Source organism: Sylvia atricapilla, chromosome 4 (assembly GCF_009819655.1).
Source record: "Sylvia atricapilla isolate bSylAtr1 chromosome 4, bSylAtr1.pri, whole genome shotgun sequence".
NCBI classification, from domain to species: Eukaryota; Metazoa; Chordata; class Aves; order Passeriformes; family Sylviidae; genus Sylvia; species Sylvia atricapilla.
Window position 1 is genome coordinate 52321337 of NC_089143.1, and position 20025 is coordinate 52341361.

A 20025-nucleotide genomic window follows, 5' to 3' on the forward strand; every position below is an offset into this window, starting at 1 on the left:
TTTGGTGCTAAAAAAAGTTTCCTCCTTCTCCATCCAAGAGGCTCATTACCACTTGTCAAGTAATTTTTCAAGTCTAGCACGTCTTTACTGCCTTTGTCTGGAAATATAAGTCATAAATAATAAAAATCATCAGTCAGAAATAAGAAAATCCTGCTGACTCAGCAGCTACCTTTTACAGCAGAGGCTACTTGAGAACCAAAAATGGATTTCAGACAAGCAGAAAAGGTACCCTCCGGGGAGAAGACAGCAAGGAAGCAGACTCTCATGGAGGCCCACAAGGCTCATTGCAATGCTGATTGGAAACTCTACCATGGCCATTTTTGTGGCTGCATTCTGACACATGTGAATGATGTGGCAGGTCAGTTCCTGAAGCAACAGGATGTCGGGTACACTCAGGCTTTCATTTAGAAATTAGGTGAAATCCTAATGATCCCAAACTAAAAGACAATTATAAACCCAGGTATAAGCTACCTTGATTTTTTTTATCACCTCTGAAGTCTTTGTGCCAGGAGCCTCAAGCAAGAAGCTCCCCAGCAGAAAAGCCTGAAGTCATCTCTCTTATAGAGAGGATGTTGCTGGCCTCAGGGCAAAACTTCTGATAGGCCTTGGACACTCCTTTATTGCATGTCTGATTCTTTAAAGCAAAAATTGAATCAACTCAAGCCACCACCACAGACTGTTAATTGAAAAGGCAGGCTGCTACTGCAGCTTGGCAAATCTCTACTGTGCGATATTGCTCGCCTATGGCAGGCTGCATGAAATAATGCACCATTTTTCTGGAATTACAGCCTCCAACCAGCTGGCTGCAAGTGCACATGCAGTGTTCTCTGCAGAAAGATAGAGCCATCTTTGTCTCACTTTCAAAGATGCACTGCATGCTTAGCAGTGTCTCTCTCACAAGAGGTTCAACCTTTTAAATGAACTTAAAATTCGCACTGCAAAGTTAATTCCTCAAGACTTTACTTCATGTTTTTCTACACTGAGAAACACTCAAACTCCAGTTATTGTTATCCAGCTTTACAAATATGGTGATGGATCTTTCCGGAAGTACACTTACCTTCTACAAGTGGCTGTACAATGCCCACAATTAGCCCCACTAGTATTTTGCAACTCACTAGGATATTGTACAATGGAGACCCAAGTTTCACCATTTAAAAAATACAGGATTTGAAGAGACAAAAAATATACTGAAATTTAAGAAAATAAATGTATTATGGAAGAAAGCTCCCACCTGCTTTTCAGTGTCATCACTGAGAAGCTGAGGCAGGAGTGATAAACCTTATGTATTAACCAAATTCCGTGTGAGTACTTTCTCAGACTTCCCAGCTGACACTCATAGGTCAGCTTCAGGTCAAGAACATTTCCATGTCAGAATACTTGTACTATTATTAATGACACACCTACCTTCTGCCTCTAGCATTAACATTTTAACACTGTTCTACAACTCTTTAAACTACTTCTCCACCTGATGAAGACTTACAGCAAAAATCAAAGTTTTCCATGATGAAAACTAATGCAACCAAGAGCTGTGAATGCTCTGCTGGCAAACTTTGGGCATGGGGTTTTAACACTGCAAGAATGGAGGAACAGTGAAACATGAGTCTGTCAGACTCAGTTTTGTGTCCTGAAAATCCAGGAGTAGTTTGATTAATAAGCTATGGGAAGATTAATCAAAGTAACTCTGGAAGTGTGTTGCAAGGGAAACAGCTTGCAAAAACAGCCCAAGAAAAACATCTGGCAAAGAGGAAAGCCAAAGACACCTCTCTATTTTTTACATATGCTAGCTTATACTTAACAGACATGACTGAAATTCCATGGAGACCTGCTCCTACCACACAGTGCAGCCTTATTTTATCAAAGTGTGTGTATGGAAAACAAACAAATTTATGGGGAGGCAATCGGGAGACTTGGAGGGACACAGAGGGCTCCAGTGCCAGTGCAAACATGATTCAGAGGTCACAAAAAGCTCCTCAGACTCACCCTGTCTCCTGGTCAACGAAAGCACTGTGGAAACTGGGAAAAAAAACCTAGAAAATGCAAGTAGTCTGGTGCATCAGACTAACTTGCTCTGTTGTCCAGAACAACTGTGGAATTAAGGAACAAGTACCCTGTGGTGTGAGGAAATCTGTTAACAGCATAGGTAACGTAGTATCTAAGGGACAGTTTGTAAATTCTTTCTCCACATAGTCAAGAATTCTGTAACTTGGATCTCAGGTCTCAATTGTTTGTCATACAAATCATGTGCTATATTTTGTCCAGTATCAAAATATACAAAAGCTGAAAAAATATATATAGGAAACCAGAAAAAAGTAGGTATGAGAATAATGACAAAACCCCGTGAAAAAAGGAAATACAGATGGCTTTTTGCAAGGGTTTTCTGGTGTAACAATAGAAAAAGAGAAGACAAGAAGCACTGAGTGCTGACCTTGCTCCCACCCCCGCTACAAGCTCATGGTGTCAGTCAGTGTTTACATTTAATCTTAACGTAACAGTGCTCCAGTATCTTGCAAGAAAGAAGAAAAACAAAATAATAGAAAGAAAGAGCAGAGGAAGTAATCTGGGTGGAGGTATTTCTGTATCAAATTACAGGGAGGGAGGATGTAACCCCTTTGTAAGCAGTGCTCTATACACAGAAATAACTCAAAGCACCTTTCAGAGTAAGTATCCTCCCAGAGTTAACATCAGTGCTCATTTCACAAGGCTGCACTACCATTTTTTTAAAGGAACTGAATGTAGCACAGTATCAAGAAGCTAAACCAAAAGCCACACCAAAAACAAAGGGATTGTCAACACCCATTCTTGCTAGTGTTTCTCAAAATTTCACAGTGTTTCTACCTGGAGATTTAATTTTAAGGCAGAGCTCCAATTCTTGGTCATGCAAGATATTAAATACATCATTTCCTGTGCTGCATATGTGTCATTTGTTAAAAAACATGCAAGCCCCATAAACTCAAGGCTATCCCTGTTGCCATTAGGATGAAACACTTAGCTTAGTGAGAGATTGCACAGCCGTTATACACCCCAAAAAAGCCCATTACAGAGGAGTCTGTTGGGGGAAAAAAACATGTGGATGTTCACCACCACTTCAGGCCAGTTACTAAGTCAAAAAAAGGTCAAGTACTCTGGCAGCTACCCAGTACAGAGTAGTTAAAAACAGCCAGCTTTTTGGAGCAGAGACAGTGAAGTGAGAGGGATAATAGGAAATATTTCAGGAGGAATCTTACTGCAGAACATAAGCAACACCCTGCTTTTGTTATAGCCACAACCTTCCTGAGTTTGTTCCCAGAGACAACACGAAGAAGCCTAAGCCACCTTGGTAAAATAGATTCATCACCTTTTCATGAAAGTTATGAAAGCTATAAAAGAGCTAGAAAACTCCAAAGTAGTTTATTTACTTGGCTTTCTTGGTTGAGCCAAACGTTCTTCTGAACTAGCTAGTCTACTGCATTCTGTCGTATACTTGTCTCTTTAGTTATGGGATGTAAGATTTCAGCTCTCCTTTCTTATCAACTATTTTGTTGTGAGATGAAGTGAGCTGCCATTTGAAGCAACTTTTTGGCATTATATTTGTTTACATATCACAGTATGTCACTAGATGGATTGTAATGCAAAGGCATTTTAATACCCAGTTTCACACTCAATGGGTAGATTTCTCTCAAATCTATTATTCTTTTTCTGACATAGTTGATTAGTTTTGCTTGATCATTGCTGAAATTCAGTAACAATATGTAGTTACTGGCATTGCATTTATCTTCCTTTATCTCCTTTTCCTACATGTTTCTGAAGCCATATAGCAAAGGCTGTGGTCCTTTATTCAACATGACAAGACAGCACAATGCTCCATTTCTTCAGTTCCATCTGTTGGCAACCTCTCCTTCCTTACCAGTGCCAGCAGCTCAGGACTATGGATGGTTATATGGAAACCAGACATCATTACCCTCTCATTTGTTGTATGCTATCTTCAGAGCAACACTGGTTATTCCTTTCAAAAAATCCTTTTAAAAATGCAGTTTTATGCAGAGCATTCTCAGACTAACTGTGCTTCCACATCACATTCCTAAATTTTAGGTCATTTCCTGTTTGGGATGTCCCTAATAGCCTAAAAATCATATGATTCTTTTATTATCTTATGCCATAGCCTTGTGGCAGCAACCTGAATAACCAGGATAATCTGGCTAATGCAACAGCTTAAGAGAAAATTCATTTTTTCACAAGTTTAAAGGTTACCTTTAAAATCCCCTAAAAATCCATGGATTTTTATTTCAAGCCATTCAACCTGAATCTTCATATATCCAATACTGATATGGTCTTTTGGGCAGGCTTATCTGGTCTATGTACTCCTAGTGTACAGAGACTTCTTCTTCTGCTCCCTGGCACCTTTCTCTCCAGCTCTGTCAGCTGGAAGAGAAAAACAGATAAAGTCCCTCCAAAACTGGACTTAAACTGTGGAAGAATGAAACCAGCTCTCCATTGTTTCCTGCCTTTTCCAACACACAGCCCCACGTACTTATAAGAGACAGCAACTGAATGGAGACACTTTGGGAATCCCAACACTGAGTGCATCTCCAAAAATACAAGGAGAGTTCCTCTCTCTTCCACACGAGGAGAGTTTCCCCCTATACGGTGGGAAAACAATGGACAAACAGAAAGCCATTTACAGAGTCAGGAAGGAGAAAGTTTCCATTAATGTAATAATCTACCTTCATTTGCCATAAACAAAGCACATTAGTGAGTGAAGGAAAAAAAGGGAAGTCAGAAATTTTGTTTTCACTCTACTAAAGTATCACCAAACACCACAGGTAAAGAATAAAGTCTTGCTGATGGCATGGCCTGGGCTTCATCTGTAGTGCACAGACAGGTATCAGAACTCCTCAAGAGGTTTTCTCTTTCAATGCCTACATAAAAGGTTTTCTAATAAGATCATTCTGTGGCAAAAATAAAATTGATATTTTATGTTGCATTATATCACCACAATTCTGATAATGTTGCTTTTAAATCCTTTTTTAAGTGGATACACCACAAGTTAGACATTTTGATACAAATAAAGATGGTTTGTGTCTTATTTCCCTTATTCCCCATACTATTTCCCCTCCCTGAGGTTAGAGCTACTTTAGCTTTCTCTAGAGACTGAGGTCACCTCAGAAGCCATGAAACAGAAAAAAAAAAGAACTAACAGTTGTTATTTAACACAAGCTTCTACATCTCTAGAAGGGTCTAGATCTTGTGAAAATATAAATAGGTACAAGAAAACCCACAGATTATTTCTTCCTTAGCACAATTTAATACACACTGCCCTCTAAAATAACCAAGCAGACTCCTGCCTGTGCAGCTGAAGTCATAAAAGCAGCTTTCTGCTGAAGCAAGGATTAACATCGCTGCGGTCAGGAAAGGAGAACAAACAGTCCTGTGTACTGAATAGAATCAGCGCTGGAACAAAGGGCCTAGACGGCAAATAATTTTTAAAACAGTCATTTGCTGGCCTGCGTGCCAGTTACTTGATTTTATACATTCAAAGTGAGCTTTAAAAAATAGCCTAACGTGAAGCTTAGTTGCTCAAGGAACTGTGGCAAATAATTCACCCACACTTTGCCACTTCTGGCAAATAATTCAGAAGTTTGAAGCCAAAATCTCTTGTTTCGTCTCCAGTTGCCTCTGTAGAGTGACACTGCCTCCCTCAGAGGCTCACGACACAACACAAGCACCACCATGCATGTTAGAGGGCACTTGAAGCCAGTGAGGAGAGGAGATCTCTGCTTTAGTATGGTGGACTTGCACAAACACCATCAGCAGGTCCAGGGTGCACATTAGCTGTGCAAAGAGACGAAACCAGCAGCGTTTGGAGGTGGAACAAACATGCAGACAACAGAAACGTGTTTTGAAGGAGCAGCAAGTTCTGTGTGAGTCCTAAGTGCCACCACACACCACACCTGGACAATACCTCTTGCTCTTTGGCAACTCCAGAGCACTTGTGGACTTCCTGGAGGGTATGCTGGCCTGCAGAGGAGGCTTAGCGACAGGCGTGATGAGCAGGGCATCCAGCAGCGAGCGGTAGGCACTAGGCTCGTAGAGTCTAGCAAGGGTGTAGAAAGACCCCATAAGCAAACGAGGTGACCACACAAAGTTCAGGATGGCTGGGACCACTAATAACCCAAAATCCCTTATGAAATGTCTATTTGGAGAAACTGAACCTAGGAGTTCTGAGAATTGATGCAGGGATTATGTCTAAACAGGCAGCCCACAAAGTGGAGATGGCACAATTCAGAGGAGGCAGAAGATAACCCACTAAGGTGCGAGGAACATGTTCTTCATACATTTTTACCACTAATGAAGTAAAATAAAAAAGTAATGAGAATTTTTCTTCATCTTTTTTAGTTTTCTGATTTTGTGTATGCTTTCTAATGTACATAACTTACTAGTACCTTAGGACATCTATGTAGTTTAGAAATACAAAAATATGAGTATTGTTGCCTATTAAAAATATTTTACTGATATGAATGGATGATTGAAAAACTTGTCAAAATGTTTGCTCTAAGCAAGCCTTTATAAAAAGCAACACAGTAAAGATTTAGATGGAACTCAGCAAGCTATTGTTTTCAAGCATCAAAAAGTTCCTCAAAGTTACAGATTATTCTCTGTCACTCACATAACACAAATGTTATTTACAGTTAATTTGCTAACTGAACTGTAAAACAGGTATCATGAGGAACAGAATGGTAGAATTACTCACCAAGGTTCAGAGCAACTAAACTATAAATAGGGCATGGGAGTTTTGGATCTATTCTAATGACTTGCCCACTATTGTGAAAGAGCCGATTGATTTCACAACCCTGCCAGGGACCAATTATTCTTGTGTGAACTGGAACCTCCTTAAACCAACCTATAAAACATTCTTTTTGAAGTTGATGTCTACCTGGCCCGGACAGCAAGAGCAGCAGACACTGCAGCAGCAGCTATGCTCTTAATTTTTGATCTCTGCTCAAAAGGAGAAAGAACTGGAGAAGGAGAGGGTCCAAGGATCGGCAGATTTCCCGAAGGATCTTCCAGCATTACTTTTGCAGCACAGAAGCTTTGAGCCAACACAGGAGAAAACAGAAAGTAGGAAAGATTGACAGAGATGCAGTACAACACCAGACCACATTAACCACTGGAAAGTTATGGAAGTTTCCAGCTCACAGAGACATTAGGAAATGTGTGAGTGACTTGGATACTAATATAGAGAACAGCAATTTTGATTCCACCCACAAATAAAACTTTCCCCTCATCAAGTGAGCATTTACCATCTGTCAGCTTGCAAATTCCTCATCACAGACTCTGCCTTGCATGCCTGCATCATTCCCACTGAACCAGGGCCCAGAACTCACATGGATCCATTTAAGTCACCATAGTGTGGACAGAATTAGCCCTGAAGATCATTTACCTTGTTCTCTTTTTCATAATAAATGCTAAACATAGAAAACTCGAATATTCAGTGATATAACTTCTGCTGCAGGTTCGCTTTTAGCAACCCTTGCCAAATTCAGCATGTAAACCCTTTTCATTTTCTCTACTTACTTTACAGGTGGAAATGAATGAACAGACAAAAAAGACTGCCTCCAAAATAACTCCTACAATTTCTAACCTCTAACTTGTGTTCTTATTTTAAAATTTCAAGATTATCCACCAAATTGCTGTGTATTTTTAAAATAACTACAAAGACAGACAAAACAGTCCAAATACCTACACAACTATATACCACTTCCCAGATTTAAATGCAAAAACACTGAACACTTGGCTTACACCTAGCAGCCCTCTGTACATATACCTTAAAAGATTTACCTCGTATGACTTAGAGATGATTTAGACTGAAAGCTTGAGATTTTACTGAAAGAATTTGTTTCACAAGTAGGCAGAGGTGCTTCATACCTGCCCAAAAGCAGCAAGAGAAGTCATTAATCAAACACTTATTACACTTCTGGCAATACTAGCTAAAGCTCAGGAGTTCATTCAATTTTTTTTTTTTTTCTAAAGCCACCCTTACCCATAAACAAACAAACAAAGCAGGTATTTTTATTTCAGTTATCCTGTAGTGTTAATTACTAAGGAAAGCACTTTCTCTCCCTATTGGCAAAGACTTATATTCTGGATGTCCCATCATTACACAAACTTTGTATCCTCCAAAAGCTTTGGGCTACTGGGCAATTAAAAAACACTTTTCGTAGCAAGTGTGAATGTATTCTCCTCATGTCACCAACTTCTGCCAACAAAACCTAACTGAATCTCCTACCCATTCTTTCCTTCTCCATCAAACAGCTGTTTTAATTTTTAAATTGTTTTTAGAACTTTTGTCTAAAAGCTACTTGAATTTCTAATTGCTATATACATTGCCAGAGAACTATGAGGGTCAGGAAACTTTCAAGCTGCTCCATCTTGGCAGCATAATCATCAAAAAAAGAATCAGGTGAAACTGTATGGCTTTAAACTAAAAGAGGAGAGATTTAGATTAGGTATTAGGAAGGAATTCTTTACTACAAGGATGGTGGGGCACTGGAAAATGTTACCCAGAGAAACTGTGGATGCCCCAACCCTGGAAATGTTCACCTCCAGGTTGGATGGGGCCCTGAACAATCTGGTGTAGTGAGATGTGTCCCTGCCCATGGCAGGAGCATTTGAACTAAATGATCCTTAAGGTCCCTTCCAAACCAACCCCTCTGTGATTCCATGTGTGCAAAATTACAGTCTCTGACTTCACCTTTCAAACACAGCTGGCTCAGATGTACCTGGCAAGAGCAGGAGGCAGCTCGAGGGCTGTTCCCACGTTCAGGGCTGGAGAAGGCAGCCCCCCAGCCGGGTCAGCAGGCAGGGGGAACTCAGTGGTCTGTGTGGCCACAGCACACGTCTTGGGGACAGGAGGTGCTTCATCCGCCAGCAAAGAGCTCGCTGCGTCTGGAGCAGGCACGGTTACCTTCCTAGTTGATGTCAATTTCATGAAGAATTGTAGTGAGACAATACACAGAGAAGAAATCTCTCATTTGATTAAAAATATAAAAGAGAAATGGACAACTCTTTCTAGTTGGTATTCTTGTGTCTTTTGTAAGAAGAGTAAGTGAGTAGCAGATGAGGGTTTTTTACCTCGTTCTGCAGGAACCAAATACTCGTGCCCTGGGAATCAGACCATGCTGAAAACAGTTTTTTGAGGCATTTTTACAGCTAAAGCTTGAGTGCTTGTTTAACCACCAAACCAAACTATTTGGGTAGTTACTTAAAAGATAACAAACTTGAACAAGAGTACAATCAATATACAAGAAACTACCTAGTGTCAGGAGATGACACTTCAGACACTGAGGCTACTTGGCTGCTGGCATTTAAAACCTGAATGATTGAAGGGAAGATGAGCTGTACACTTGCCTAAGATTTCCAAAAGGTTCTCAAGCAAAAGTTCTATATAAAAAAAGAAAGCAGAAGGACAAGTAGTATGCACCACGAGAGAGCAATATTTCTCCCCCATATTTTACTTCCTCTTGCTTGTCATCACATCAAAACAACTGTAAAACTCTGACAGTTTTAGTACAGTCAGCCTGAGACCGCCTCTTCTCACAGACTACAATTTCTGTAGAAAACGTTCTTGGCTGTCCACTTATGAGAAAGTGCACAACAAAAATCAGGATTAATACCTATTATTAGTTATTAGTAAGCCTTTCTATTTACATCAGGAATAATCCCATTAAAATAAAATATAGATGTAGGTCTGGATGACTGTAAAACGCATGTATATAAAATACAATCTAAAGACCTGCTGGCATGGCATCTGTTTTATATTAGTTATGCACTTTCTCTGGAAGCACCACATTCTGTGGTTTACATGGTCTAAAGCTGCCAGGATTACTTTTTAAGATGACTTTTTGCAACTTTCTGGAAAGGCTGTAACTGCTCTTAAATATTTTACTGTTAAACTTACAGGAGGCCATCACATATATGAAATAGAGTAATAATACACTATAACTTACAGTAGTTGGTTATATAGGCATACAACGATTTAAAGCCTTCAGTAAAGACTAAAACTACAATAAAAAAAGCATTAGGAAGTCTACCTTATAGGCAGCTCACTTAGCTTGAATCTAGAAATCAAATCCAGATCCTCTATACATTTCACAGCAAGATTTCTCCTTCTTGGTGGTTAAGTAGCGGGTGGTACAATTTACAGAGTTTCAGCCAAGAAAACATGGAGCCCATTTGGAAAATAAGGACCTATGCCAGTCCTTGACAACAAATGCAAGGCATCAGGAGCAAGAGTAAGTCTACTCACCCTGGGATGGCCCAGTTTTGCTTTACTAAAAGCCTGACATGGCACTCATGAATTGCTCCATGCAGATTTCCAATAGCAGTAATTTTACTAAAAAGGGGGTTTGAAGATCAGATTTGTTCTATTTCCCACTCAAAAGAGCATTATAAAATCAGCAGCATCTGCTCACTAACAAAATATAAATATTAACTATAGTTGTTACTCTCAGTTCAGGGGACAAACCAGACTACACATCTGTATCAAATCATTTGTTCTCCTTCCCACACCCAATGCTAAACCTTCCCTCTACAGTTCTGCAGAAGCTGCTCCAATTTCTGCCCTTCTTGAGCAGAGAATTCTTACCATCTACTTCTGTATTTGCAAAAATACTTCGGCTCACATCCTGAACCACCACGAGCATAGCTGCCTTTCAGATTTCACATTTTAAAGCTGCTCTCTTACTAGGTTAATTTGGCCAAATACAATTTAGAGCTATAGGTCTTGAGTGAGATTAGATTTAAATTTCCTTTGCCTGAACTCAGATGCAGAGCTAGGATTTAGAGAAGATTCCTTGGTACTCAGAACACAGTAGCTGCAATGGTATCAGCAAGGCATCTACAGCTCAGCAGAACCATAAAATGGTCTGGATTAAAGGTCATCTACTCCCAACCACTTCTTGCTGTGGGCAGGGACAGCTTTCACTAGACTTTGCTCAGAGCTCCATCCAACCTGGCCTTGAACACATCCACGGAAGGGGCAAGTAGGTGTAATCATACTGGAGTTTCACTGATAGACAAGAATCAATTACTGAAGTAGTTATTTTTTCACTGACTTTTTCATCCCAGGTTTTCTGCTTAAAGAAAAATTAAAATCACCAGGACTATTGTCATGCATCTTCTGTGTGTATTTTTGATGTTTGTTGATTTAAGAGAATTTCCTGCTGAAAACATCACAACCAAATCTTCTTTACTGTATTGGCTCAAACCAAATGTCACCATGAAGGTGTCTATCAGCCTCCATTCTTTCCTACCTAAGCTCATGTTCATACCTGCTTCTCCCAGACAACCAAAATGTCCTCAAAATACACCAAAACATTTTGATGCCAGATTTCTCCTCATATCTCAGCTAGTTGAGACTACTGTTTAAAAGGTTTAAAACTGGTCAATTCCAAATCTTAGTATTAGATTTCCTTCTGCAAAAAGTCCACAAAGGTGTAAGCCCCAGTATATTCTTGTATCCTTTATTCAAGCATGAATCTTTGTCTAGGGCCTGGCAGAACCAGGCACTATACATTTAATTCTTATTTTTACAGCTTTGTTTCATGTTATGACTTTGTGCTTGTGCATGCTACCTGGAACTCAAAACCTCCTGCACAATGTAAGATAAACCATCAGAAAATGTTACTGACCTTCAGTAACAGTAACAATCAATCATCCTCCAAACTACTTTTGCTGTCTTCTGTCTAAAATAACTGTTGCTGTCTAGTACTCATAGATGACCTCCAAAGCACCAGCAATTTGCCAAGCTAAGTGCCAGTAAAACTATCCAGAGCCAGTGACAGGAAATTTGCCAGATAATATCCTAGTTTTTAGTGACTGCATCACAGCAAAACACTGTGTTACAAATGAAATAACTCACATTTTAGAAAATTACTTTCATATTTCTAAAACCATATTCACTTTTGACTTGTTGAGACACTGAAAAGCTACTCCATCCAAGTAATATGGCAGATATCCACTGACAGCATACACACACTAAATATTGTATCTTATTTTAACTAGTATCCACCAGACTGCTCATCAATTTCCTCATTTTTATCTAATTTTTCTCCTTCTCCCTCCTACCATTTCCAGGAAAATCCCTAGACACAGCAGCCTAGTGAAGTTTATTTTCAGTGAATGACAAACAACACTCTCTCCTCCAAGAGAGGAAAATCCAGGCTGGAACCTGGATATTTTGATTCAATTAACAATCCAGGATAGATTGTTAACTGAATCAAAACCCCTGTGAATGATTTACCTCGCAGGAGCTGGTGCAGCAATAGGTTCAGAAAGTCTGGGAGAGGGGACACTGCCAGGACAGGAATCTGCTATCAGCAAAGGAGCAGCTGCAGGTTCTGGTCTAGCATTGTTTTCACTCCATTCACAGTAATAAAACCAAGTAAAGGCACACAGAGAAAGAGACTTTTAATATACATTAAAGTAGAACAGGAAACACTGTGCATGAAAGTGTTAATAAACTGAGAAGACAAAAAGAACCCAAATCCCAAAAAACTTCCAAGATGACCATGAAATTCACAGTAAAATACAACTAAGAGGACAAAATGATGCAAAATACACTTAAGAAGTATTGCCCTTTCAGTGAAGGCTGAGAGAGTCCTGCTGCTTTAAAACTCAGAAAGCCAAGTAGTACTGGACATTTACAAAGATGGAACACATATATCTGGGATTATATTCTGTGATGGAAAACAACTTAAGAAAATACTGAAAGTGACACAAATCCTAGTGTGATTCACCCCAAAGCTTTATATGCTTTTTGCTACAACTTTTTGGTTGTGTTAGTTTTGTGAACATTACACTATGTATTTCTTCATATTTTTCATATCCTTTCTTTGATTCAGTTATTATAGGGGAAAAAATCTAGAAAATGTTGTCTTAAAGTGCTCTACTTGAAGAAAAGCACCTGCCAGACATTTCACTGTAATATACCAAAAAAAAAAAAAGGAAACTACAAGGTAGAGAGCAAACCACAACAGTAAGTTTTGAGCATAATAAATTAGCCACAGGGGCAGACATTCCTGCCTTTTTTTTTCTTATGTTAGTATGCAGAATTATGTATCTTATTAAATGAGGGAGCTTTAAGTGCTGAAAATTATTGAACAGATTTAAGAATGATTGAGGAGCAGACCTCAAAGGTGGTAAAGGTGTGGATGGAAATTCTGGTGTAGGTGGCATCTCCAAAGTTGGGGTAGCTATGAAGTTTTTATTCAAATTAATACAGGTATCCTGGGTTCCTGCTCCATCAGGTAGACCTGCAGGTATACTTTACATATATTTATGACAGGTGGGAGAGAAAAATAAATATGTGATTTTATGACAGATTGTTTCAAGACCAACCAAGAGTAAGACAAATATTTTCCAGTTGCTCTGGATAAACTAAACTACAAATCTGGAAAATCCTTACTCAGGACAATTAATTGACTCTACAATTTAAGGCAAGACCAAATTCAGACCTGGCTGCTCAAAAGGAGAGGGTTAAAAGTGAACATTAAAAAAACAACCCAAAACCTTGAAAATCGGGTACTGCAGAAATAGAAATAATCTAAAATGCATAAACTTTACACAAAAGCTAGACACTGCCTTTGTAAGTTTTAAGTAAAGCTGGTTCAAAAGCTGCAATCTACACATTTTAATGAGGGCTTTCTACTTCTATTTCCTGTCCTTCCAGCTGCTGAAGGGAAGAATCTGTTTTATCCAAACAAAAATCCCTAGTGGGTTACAGTTAGAAATAAACAATAAAAAGCACACAGAACATCTGTCTTGGACAATGCCTGCCTGAAAAGCTGAGTATTATTAAATTGGGATATTTTACTGAAGATTACTGACGAAAGAGAAGTTTTTATTTCTTTGTCACATTGATATTTCTAGGAGATCTCTAAAATTTAAGCTTATTTGTTTATATATATTAAAAAACATGTCTTCAAAGATCAGATGTATGCTGGGAATCAGACAAGAGAGAGGAAATGTTTGTCAGATATGAATGAAAAAGTGGTCAATTTTTGGGAACAGTAACAAAAAAGTCCAAAATTTAATGCCAGTAAGTTCTGTGCAATGAGGATATTGGGTGAAGGAATAACATCTCTCAAGCAGTAAATGAAATTCATTTCACACATTCATGAAACACTTTTGGAACTAGTGTTTTCACAATGAATTTATAGAAAACGAATAATTTGGTAGTCTCCCTCAAACTACTCTTATATCCTTAAAAGACAGACTCTATGACTGTGCTTAATTTTACTCAAAACAGAGGCTTCTATTATTTTGATTATTTAGAGAGGGTTTATTCTTCTATTTCTCACTACAGCAACTCACCCTTCAAAAGGATAAGAGGTGGTAAGGTAGATAAACATAATGGTAAATTTATTAACAACATGAAAATATTCTCCCTACCTAGGGACATCTCTAGAACATAAAAATACCTGAAGGCCAAACTATTTTGCCCTTAAAAACAAACCTTTACAGAGAATCTAAGCGATAACCTTTCTAACCTTTCACAGTTTTCACTGCATTGATGGTCTCTCAAATGGCCACATTTCATTCTGTTCATAAAGAAATTTTATTAATCCAGCAGAACAATTTAAATACACTACTTCACATTCCCACTTTAATATGCAGTACTCTATCAAATGACTATATTGTGGTGTATGTGCATTCAGTCACGCACTTGGGTTTAGTAACACAGTACTCACTGCCAAGTTAAGTGATGGGGGGGGGGGGCATGGAAATTAAGCTGATTGGCACTTCTCATAAAAACACTCTTCAGTGAAATTATTGAAGTGAATGTTGTCCCCTACTGTCCCTAAAGAGTTAACCCAACAAGTGTGCAAGATATGATACCCCTTGGGCCATCATAACCAGGGCAAATCTGTGCAGTGTTAGGCATCCACATTGGTGACTGTTAGTGTTAGATAAATTATCTATTACCTGAAGTCTCCATTTTCTGTTTGTCTTTTCCTAAAGATAAAATCACAGATACCATAAGCTACTGCTGTACTGTATAGCAGGATAAACCATCTGAAAATGAAACTCAAAATGGTTCCAAAGGTCCTCTCAAGTTCCACCATTGCGCAAGGAAAAAATCCCAACCCCACCAAGTCTTGAGGAGAAGCATCTGTTCACACACCAGTGTGTAGAGGTCAGCTGCATAAACCCAAACCAATTGCAAAGGTTCTCATTGAGCAGTTGTGAGAAACTGGGCTTTTACATGTGCTTCACTGTCACCTTTGTCTGACGTCTCAAACTTTATCTGCTTCAACAAGCGCTGCAAAAACTGAAAACGAGCTTTACTTCATATAATTCTTAGTCTGTAAGGGTCAATCATTTTATTGATTCCTGCAAATCTTGTGTCAATTTCAATAACACAAACACATACTCCATTTTTAAGATGACCAGGAACTAAAATACTGGGATGGTTTTAAACAATTCAGATTGTTTCTACTATGCAGCTGGGATTTAACTGTTCCTCTTTCTATAGGCTGTGAAGGTGCAATGAAATGTCATCCCCATGCATGAGAAGACTACTCAAGGAGTCCGAGAGACTCAAAAGAAAAACAGACAGAGCTAAGATAAAAGCAACTTTTATTAAAATACTCTTCAAGCTTCAAAATGCATAAATTAATGGATGTGTAGCTACTATAATACATTATTTTACAGGAGAACCATAGGGCTGTGAAGCTTTCATAAACACAAGAAAGCCTATAAGCTTCACTCTGCAATAAATAAATAATACTGTCTAATCTTGTCCCTGCTAGATGTGCTGAAGCTCTTACACTGCAATAGTCTGCTCAATCATTCTTTTTTAAGTTTTCCAAAACTTGAACTTATACTACTCTAAGCAGCAAAATCTTTATATGGAGCTTTCACTTCAATTCAAAATATTGGAACATTGTTTTTTAAAATTTTCTTTGCTTGAAAGCATTCTGTCTTCTTGCTGTACTTCATAAAACATTTACAACCACTCTAAAATTGACCTGCTGAAAATCTAGTGTTATCCAAGATAATTTTCCTGGTAGGTATGATAATTTGAAGTAAGTGCATAGAATCCCCTCTTCATCTTCTTCCCCCAGCCCCAGAATCAAGGTAACACAATTTCTTATTAATTTGTTCAAAATTTTCTGCTAACAGCCTACAGGAACTCAAACTCAGCAATGCAAGTGACTTCTTTCAAGCAGAAAAAAGAAATGAAACAGCCATCTCCTCCCCCAAAGTTGTTAAGTTTTAAATATGTATTTTTGTCAACTAACGATTAGCACAAAAAAATTTTCATCCCATTTTTTACACATCAGTAGGAAAGTGTTAGAAAAGTATAGAAAAGGCTAGAATTTCTCTCGCAGAAAGGCTACTGAAATATGTTTGGTTTTTTGTGTTTTGTTGGGTATTTTTGTTTTTTTTTTTTCCTTTTTTTTCTTTTTTTTTTTTCTTTTTTTTTTTTTTTTCCTTTTTTTTGGCAAAGCAGATGGAAAAGAAGGAAGGAAGAAAGTGTTTGTATTTTGCTTTTGCAACTTGGGTAAAATCACTGCACATTAAGAACACGTGCTGAGACTTCATGGTGCCAGTCACGTAATTTTGTATATTTGGGACTAAGGACGTGGATGGGAACCTTTTCCCTGTGGAAAGAAGTGATAGAAGAAAAATAAGAAAGAAAGAAAGTCTGTCTTACGCAGTTTCACAAGTGAGCATGCAAACTCCATGCACTATCCCTATTGCATTGTCTTCCTCTCTGTCAAAAAGCTGGATCTAGTGTTAGTCAAAGGCAGTAAAGAAAGTCTCACTGACTTCAAGAACCATTAGATTTAGCCACTGGTGGGTGCTCCTTTCACACAATGCTTATCCCAAAGCAAGGGGACAGCTGACCCTCACTTGCAGCCAGAACAGCAATACTTCCCACCCACGTCTTGCAATTAGATCCACACTCACAAATCAAAAATGCCTGATTAGACTTGGAAAAGGAAAACACAAGCTGACCTCATACAGGCAACCAAATCAGTTCAAGTTTACAGAAAACATCTACACGAACTCCTGCACAAACATTATTACTGGATTGCACCAATAGCTTTCAAAAAGGTTTTGTCCATGGAGAAAAAGATCTTGATTTTTACATGCTGACGTAAAAGGTAAAAAGGGAAGGAACATTTTAAAAACACCCATATGTCACACAAGTGCACCAAACACTACAAGTTAAGAATTAAAGCATGCAAGGTATTAAAGTAGTAAGAATGTAAAACATCAACTCACTTAGTCTTCTTCGCAGCTTCATTTTCTGGTTCTTTCACTGCAGGAAAACAGAAAATTTTTATTTTCTAGGGCACTAAAGACACTGTACCACAACACTGAGATTCACTGCTGTGCCAATGCATTCACTACAGCTAGAAATTACAACAAGGCTTTTTAGGATTCCTTGATTCTAAATAGGCTCCAATGAGTTATGTCTATGAACTTCAAGAATCCCTTTTCAGCTAGTAAGTCTGCTGAAAAGTGGCTCTGCTGGCGTCTGCCCTTCCCCTTGGCACACCCTCCATGCTGGCATTGAGAAAGGTGATTTGAGAAGGTGAAGATAAATGGAAGTTAAGAGGTATTTCCTTTGGATGAACATCCAGTGGGTTGGTATCAGGTGATAATCCAATAATCTGTTTGCAGCCAGGCTACTTCCCACCAAGGTTCTAGAGGTCTGCACAAGGGATAACGTAAATTCCCAGTCCTGATTTTAAGGCTGGCAAATCTAGTTGCAGTAATTTTCTTACAGCATTTGTCAGCATGATAAATTCATCTTTACTGGATAACATGCTATTTGATGTTCAGGTCCCATGCTCTGTCCTTACAAGGACTCATAAAGGGAATTGAACATAGCACCACAAAACAATCAGATCCAAAGTCAGAATATTTATCACACACGGACAATAACCCTTATTTTGGGAGATGTTATTACTGGCTTCTAAAAATAGCTGATTTAATCAAATCTCCCCCTAGTGAGGAGCTCCAGTTGCCTCAATGCCTTCTTTATTGCAGCTCTATCTGAGGAAAGCTGAAAAATGAGAGCTCAAAGTCCCTGACAGAACTTCTGGTGGCCTTCACACAAAATCACAGATCTCAACCAATGACTTATGGCTGTCAGCACAACATGGAATTCAAGTTGTAGCATAAAATTATATGACTGAGAATGATCTTCACCACATCATCTTTTCCACTCCAGCAATATATATAATCTCACCATTGCATAAGCAGCAGGTGGAAACACACCCTGGGAATAAACTGAGGAACTATGGATTTATGTCTGATTGGTTACATCACTGCAGATCATATACTTCTGCATGACTGACAAAGTCTTTCTACATGCCAGAAAAAACCTAATTTTTCTGAAGCATTAAATTTGATCAGGAATGTCGCCATTTTGGCGACATGGGGGGGGTTGGAACAACAAATATGTACCTTTCAATGGAAATTTTAGGATTTATCTAGAATGTTTTAATTCAGCTCAATCAGGAATAACGTCCAGCAATGTATATATCCCTGAACTACTAAGTAATGGCAGGGGTTTAATTCAGCTCAATCAGGAATAACGTCCAGCAATGTATATATCCTGAACTACTAAGTCATGGCAGGGTTTTACAGTAGTATTTCCCTTTATCTCCCGTGGCGTCCAGGTTTAAGAGCACCAGTGTGTGCAGGAAGCGAGGAAGAACTCACTGTGATCCGTGCCGGTGATCTGGGCGAGGATGCGGAAGGAGCGGGACTGGGTGGTGCCCGTGCGGGGGTGCCAGTCCTCCGTGTCCTCAATCAGCCGCTTCTTGCTGGCGTCGCTGTGCGTGGGCGTGTGGTAGAACTCCGTGTAGGTATCCACGATGTGCTTCCGCGGGGGGCTGCCCAGGGACAGACACAGCAGTGAGGGCGAGGCGCCAGGCAGCGCCTCACTCCAGCCAGATACAAAGGCACAGGGTGCACCTGTGACTTTTCACAGCATTTAAAGGCAGCTTCTGCCTTGGGATGCAGAAACGCCCAGCCAAACACAAATGCAAGTGTTCTGAACCAAACACGCCTTTCATAATTACTTATAAATTATTTTATAATTAACCCCACTGAAATATTTCTCCTTGTTTCACTGACGGAACACTTGAAACAGTAAAAGACGGTATTATCAAGACATCTACATGTTTAAACTTTTACCGTTTGGGTGGGTTTTTCCTTGGAGGCGACAGAGTAAGACAGCAAGAGAAAGTTTTCCCAGCATAAACAGGAAAAGGAGAAAAAGAAAAAAGAAATAAAGTCAGAAAGCTGAAAAGAAAAAGAAATATTGCTGATTATTCTACTGAATTAGTTCTGTGAGAAAGGCACTAAAATCCAATTAATAGCCATATTCTCATTCTACCACTAAAACCACTGCACAGAACTTGCATACTTTAATTAAACTCATAGGGGCTGCCCTATAGGGATGAGAAGGGAATTTGTTTTGGTAAAGCAGGGTAGTCTACCTAGCTCAGATCAGGTGCCCTTTGACAAATTCTCCCTTTAGCTCCCGAGGGGCACAGCACAGATGTGTGCACATGCAAGGACCACCCAGTACACACCAGGTCTTTTGCACTAGGCAGAGCCTAGAACAGAACCAGGCCACCTGAAAGCACAGACGGCCACGTTCCAAGGCACAATGAAGAGGTACCCTCTTTGAAAGAAAAACAGTGAGGTGATCGCTTCACGTGGAAACTTTCTCTACAGTAACCTACAGGATATTACCAGTCCTTGCACTAACAAGACTTTCAAGAGCACAGGATCTAAAAGCTTTGATTGCAGTAAGTGATGTAAAGAATGTGTCAATTTGGGAAATTTAGGGAAAGGGAACAGAAGACTCAAACTATATAAATTACTCCTAAATTCTACATTTTTTATTCCAAAGCATTAACCTGCAAGACCCTCTAAGCGAGAAAAACTGTGAAAACTTAGCTCCTAGGACATAAAATTTCTAGTAAGCATTAAGAATCAAAACCCAACAAAGCTTTA

General features: G+C 39.1%; 1 protein-coding gene and 1 long non-coding RNA gene across 8 annotated transcripts in view; both read right to left on the minus strand.

Moving 5' to 3' along the window:
- Positions 1-20025, minus strand: part of PDLIM5 (PDZ and LIM domain 5) — a 123538-nt gene that overhangs the window by 29458 nt on the left and 74055 nt on the right. For 4 of the 7 annotated variants that reach the window (XM_066317925.1, XM_066317924.1, XM_066317920.1 and 1 more), the window contains exons 6-8: positions 19198-19215; positions 18721-18893; positions 17272-17308 (exon numbers count right to left, since the gene is read on the minus strand). In XM_066317925.1, coding sequence (XP_066174022.1) covers positions 17272-17308; positions 18721-18893; positions 19198-19215 — 228 coding nt within the window. Of the gene's footprint in view, positions 1-15598; positions 16644-17271; positions 17309-18720; positions 18894-19197; positions 19216-20025 lie in introns of those variants that run through there. The other 3 variants (XM_066317926.1, XM_066317927.1, XM_066317922.1) reach the window with 3 other exon arrangements.
- LOC136360574 (uncharacterized) lies at positions 18476-18659 on the minus strand. Its single transcript, XR_010743473.1, has 2 exons — positions 18620-18659; positions 18476-18548 (listed from the first exon to the last, which is right to left on the minus strand). It is a non-coding gene; the product is annotated as an uncharacterized lncRNA (long non-coding RNA).